Source organism: Mya arenaria, chromosome 1 (assembly GCF_026914265.1).
Source record: "Mya arenaria isolate MELC-2E11 chromosome 1, ASM2691426v1".
In the NCBI taxonomy this organism is placed as follows: domain Eukaryota; kingdom Metazoa; phylum Mollusca; class Bivalvia; order Myida; family Myidae; genus Mya; species Mya arenaria.
The window spans coordinates 49,663,861-49,669,323 of record NC_069122.1 but is presented as its reverse complement, the minus strand read 5'-3'; the positions used below and the strand labels follow the sequence as shown (position 1 = coordinate 49,669,323).

The 5,463-nt window shown below is 37.2% G+C and overlaps 1 protein-coding gene across 1 annotated transcript; it reads left to right on the top strand.

The window, feature by feature from the left end:
* The first annotated feature begins 1,305 nt into the window (after window positions 1–1,305).
* Window positions 1,306–2,328, top strand: LOC128227725 (allene oxide synthase-lipoxygenase protein-like). Its single transcript, XM_052938512.1, has 2 exons — window positions 1,306–1,378; window positions 1,937–2,328. The coding sequence occupies exons 1-2, from the start codon at window positions 1,306–1,308 to the stop codon at window positions 2,326–2,328; spliced, it is 465 nt and encodes a 154-aa protein (XP_052794472.1).
* Window positions 2,329–5,463: the final 3,135 nt, after the last annotated feature.

Genomic DNA, 5,463 nt, shown 5'->3' with positions numbered 1-5,463 from the left:
CAATGTATCAAGGTGGCTATTTTGGTTTGTTTGAGTATGTCGTTGGCTGTTGCATCTAGGGGAAATGAAAGTAACGCCGCATATCGTCAAACTATAGTGACACTGTGACAGTGGCATTCATTGTCTTTAACCATCAGTTATAAAGGAACCCTATGAACAATGAATTCCTATTGTTTAACCCTCAGGTACAAGTTTGGCCTGAGGAAGCGGATATTGTTTAACTCTCAGGCACAAGTTTGGCCTGAGGAAGCGGATATTGTTTATGACGGGAATTATAGAGCTGAAAACGATTTTTTTCACCGCGGCTGGAGCTCGGTCGCAGACGTCGAGAGTATATATGATGAAAATCACTTTCCTCGCACGTCAGATTGCACAAGGTAAAACGAGAGGCTACTTGCACGTGTGGACAACAATTGTTCGCCACGTCATCAATATTTGTGTACATTATTCAGTTTTAAATCGACATATTTAAAAGCACCAGGACAGTAAATTAAGCGACTATCATTGAGCGTACAAGTGTAGGCTTATAAAACTATATTCTAAACAATTTTTTAACTGAACGTTTGTGTAGTCACATTTTCATGTTTACACAGATGTGTGTCACAACTTCTCTACTATTTGTTTCGTAAATGTACTTGTACTCTGCGTGCTGTATGCCAATAAAGTTAAGACTACATACGCGGGGAAATAAAGCGACATTGTTACCTGTGACTTAAAATAGAATGTTTAGTGTGTTTCCAGGTAATGGGTATTTCTAAGAAATTTTACTTTTTAGTTTTGTGTAAAACATTTTTAGACGATGGTGAAAAATTTGCTAAAAACCCATTCCTTCTTGTGGTTCATATTGTAACAGTGGGGAGATACATGTATAACCAAGACGAGGTTAATGGCAATAACGTTTGCTCTTATTAACCTTGATGCTTGGATTGTCATATCCGAACAAACCGAACATGTTTTACAAATAAAATATTAAATTATGGTCACTCGCGATAAACTTACCTAGACAGTGGAAAAGCCCAATGACAAAAATACCAGGAGTAAATGGTGGACTTTTGTAAAGCATCATTAACGAATTGTATCGTTTAAACACTTTAAGTATATTTACTTCGACTTTCAAGGTGGCTCTTTGACGAGAAATTTGGACGACAGCGTTTGGATGGAATGAACATCATGGTCATTCGTCTGTGTATGGTGCTGCCTCCGAAGTTGGCCGTTGATGAAGGCATGATGCTTCCCTTTTTGCAGGGTCTTACACTTGAGGAGGCGATAAACGCAAATCGATTATTTTGTATTGATCATATCATCATGGAAGGAGTGCCTACTCGGCCCGGGTTCTTCTCGTGTGCCCCTATAGCGCTCTTCTTCCCTCGGGATAACGGTAAGATAGTACCTTTAGCGATCCAACTGTTTCAGAAAGTGGCGCCCAACAATTCCGTATTTTTACCTTCAGATCCGAAATACACATGGATCTTGCCAAAAATGTGGTTTACTGCGTGGACGCACAGATGCACCAATTGATGTCACATGTTGGCTTCACACATATCATCATGGAAGGCTTCGCTGCCGCTACACACCGTCATCTGGCACTGTCGCATCCGATATTTAAACTGCTGACACCGCACTTTTTATACCTGATTGCCATAAATCACCTCGCTATTGATAAGCTTTTGATCCCTGGTGGCCATATTGACAACACACTCAGCGTGGGCAGAGACGGTGGATCGAGTAAATCGGCCGCCATCGGCCATTATGGCGATTTGATGTAGACAGTACTCTTCCAGCCGATCTTAGGGCCCGCGGAGTAGATGACCAAGAAGTAGTTCCTGATTACCCTTGCCGAGATGACGCTTGCTCTCTTACAACGTAATTATATCATAGGTAGAGGAATACGTACATCTTTATTATGCCTCCGACGATGTGCTTATTCATGATACAGAAATACAGTCTTGGCGCCATGTCCTCGATCGGCCAATTGAGCTTGAGGGTCTTGGAGTTAAAGGAGTCCCCGGAAATGATGGGAAGTTCACCTCACGTGATCAACTTGTTACCGTTCTAACAAGTGTTATTTACACATGTAGTGTAGGTCATGCATCCGTGAATTTCAAAAGGTATGACGAATACGCATTCCCGATGAACCATCCATCATTGCTGAAGAGAGCTCCTCCAACGGACAAGTCTGGAAAGACAGAGAGGGATATTTTAGACGCTTTATATCCACCAAAGGCTCAACTTAGTATGATATTGGTTTCAAAGATTTTGAGTGAACGCACTACAAGGCCGCTTGGAGACTTCGAGGTCGACTACGTTTACGACCCTCCTGAGGTGTAAATACAGAATAGATTTCGCGTGGAGCCCGAGCAAGTCTGTGACATCATCAGGGCTCTAGACAGGACTAGGGAATTTCGCTATCCTTATTTGGACCCGGCGGAAATTCCAAACTCGATAAGCATTTAAGAGACAGTAACATGGACAGAAATGCTTTTATTTTTAACAGGAAAATCACCATTTTCTAACATTATTTTTACGTCGTTTCGTTTATTTTTAGCACGGTGTTTTCATGTAGATGTACTTCCATGTAACAACTGGTATATAGTTATCAGAATATTCAATTGTATAAACATATCAATGATAAGATTTTGTTTGATATATAATTTGAAATATTCAATGCAATATGTCATATTTTATACATGCAGCAAACGTTTATGAATGTTAGGCTTGCGCCACAATGTTATCAATCGCATGTTGTGATGATATTGATACTTGTGAAATGAATATAGAGGAAAATTGTGAGTGGCAGTGCAAGATTGCAATTTATTTCACCGAGTGAGCACCAAAAGCTATATTTCCCAAGTGACGTTGTAATGAGTTAAATATTTACATTTGGATTGGAGGAGGTGAATTATATTGCGATATAAATACATAAAAGGACAGTTGAATGTAGTATTTCAGAAACGTGCACCACGTTGTATGCGATCGTTGTGTCATCTTGGAAATGACGTCGTTGAAATTGTGTCTCAGTTCTGTGCGCGTTGATTCGGAACTGAAAGCTTAATTTTCGATATATGTATTTGGTTATTACATATGCAATTGTCTATTTTGTAACCATTCCGACTTCTTATTTGTGACGTTTGCAAACTGAGAGCACCTTCTAAGGAAACATAATGTAATATATTGGTGTTATTATAATATAACGCTTTTTCGACGTTTTGTATCACGTCATGTTTGTTTTGTATGTTTATACACCCAAAGAAACAAGTTGACATATAACATTTTCGCGGTCATTTATGTGATCTTGAATGAAGTTCAAACTAAGGCATTCATGATGGCATAAATGCCCTCGAAATGAATTTTGAGCCTAAATTTTACATGTTTAAATTTTATGATACTAAACATTGTCATTTTGTTTTTAGTTTACTGACCAAAATATCTAACTAAATGAAACAGCCTAAGCCACGACTATTGCTTAATTTCGTTTCTGCCTGTTCGCATATAAACAGTTCGATGCGTATTTCTTTATTATTCGCAAGTGTAATAAAGATTTCATATTGCTGTGACTCATCCGATGTAGCACGAGTTCTCTAATCTCATTTATAGGTTTGAGTTCAAAGTTTGGCGAAATAATTTTTTCATACTCGCCAATGTTACAACGGAACTATTTCAATGATTATACTCAGCCGCACACCTGTCTGTTGAATTTCTGAAAGCAGACCCCCCTCCCCACACACACACACCATCTCCAGCGAATACCCTATTGATTACCGGTACATATATTCATTCATGTCTGAAAAATTAACTCTTTATTTATATTTAAGAAGGAAAACTTAATTCATAGCTCAACAAGACTGAAAAGCATTCTTTTACTTACTCTCCTCCTGACAATTTATTTAACTGGACATGCTCTGATGCTTGTGTAGTGCTTGTTTGTTCTTACGTATTATAAAGTTTCTTTTATTGGAAACATACCTTATGACTAGTAAATTAATGCATGTTCGTCTGATCACAAAAGTATTTTAATCTGCCGTGTTTTCTTAGAAGAAGACTGTTTTAAACAGTGGAGTTTACTTCAGCTCAAATAACAAGGGTTCGAAGCACCACTTGCACTTATTATATCAGATTTGAATACAGTTTTATGTACATAAATATTGAAACATTCTGCCCTATCTGAAGTGTAACTGTACACATAAATTTCCTCCTGGAAGACATGAATTCTCTCGCTTGAATCTATGTCTCTAGAGTCATCAAATGTAATGAATGTTGATAATACATGCATGTTAAAGGGTTTGAACGTGTTGCAGTTGTCGATAAAAACAAAACAAACATCAGCAACGACAAAACAATGTCTTTTTTTTGATACTACGACGATTTTATATCGTTACATCTAATGAAATATGTTTATTTTGGAATCAAAATCTGCGCCAATGTGAAATTATGAATATCATTTCTAAATCGATTATAAATATGAAATATGATGAGCATTTAAGCAGATACGTATCAAAATATTCAAGGACATGCGATAACTATTGGAATTAATAGTAGGTAGTCGTACAAAACACGCACAAGCCAGTGGGTAAGAAGAAAGGGACGCAGTTTGCCAAACAATGATGTGTAAGCCAAAAATATTATGTGGGTAAGGCGGGATTATGTTTTCAGCTAGATGTAAATGGCACTTTTATTTCACACGGAAACAACTATCCCGAAAGACGAACACAAACTGTTGCCAATTATTTTCGATGGACGAAATAGTGCTGGCATAAACGTGTCATAACTGTTAATAAAATAATAAATCAAACCGAAACGTTTAGGTTTTTATTAATGATTTACATCCGAATGATATATTTTTCATAACTAAAATATTCTAAACCTCATTTATATTAACTTCTTTTAACGAAGAATGCGCATGTCTGTTAAAAAACCCATTCTGACAACTTTTGTTTTGTGCCAATATAGTCTTATTTAATTTCCAGCTACAGTTTATTTAACAAAATAAAACCCAATGGAAAATCCCAAAGTTAAGTTTCTATCCTCGGAAATTTGTATCATCGTGTCCTTTTGCAAACCATGCGGCTCGAGCCTATACAGTCAGTCGACAATTTCTCAGATCGATCATCAATTATTGGTACTTAACGTGCAATTACCATTCTGTTCTAATACGATACGGCCTATAAACCGACTTACTTTAAAATAATTTTCATTTTTAATATGTTTGTGCGATACCATTATTTTGCTCCAGACAGAAAGGTCGCAACATTCCGTAATGATTGCGTGTCTGGTCCCTATAATTTTTGCAAAACATTATTTTTAATCATTATTCATATTGGACTGTTACAAAATAAGGCTTACACCTGGTCTTAGAACTCAAGTCCAACTTGAACAGGCTCTAGGAATACATGCATGCACACATTCATTTCCCGCGTTTTCATACATATTTTGCGGATATAGATTTGACGATGTGCTACTTTAATC

Coding starts and splice junctions, on each gene's coding strand:
- LOC128227725 (XM_052938512.1), top strand. CDS start 1,306: ATGGAAGGAGTGCCTACTCGGCCCGGGTTCTTCTCGTGTGCCCCTATA. Junction 1,379..1,936: donor CTTCTTCCCTCGGGATAACG/GTAAGATAGTAC, acceptor TTCATGATACAG/AAATACAGTCTTGGCGCCAT.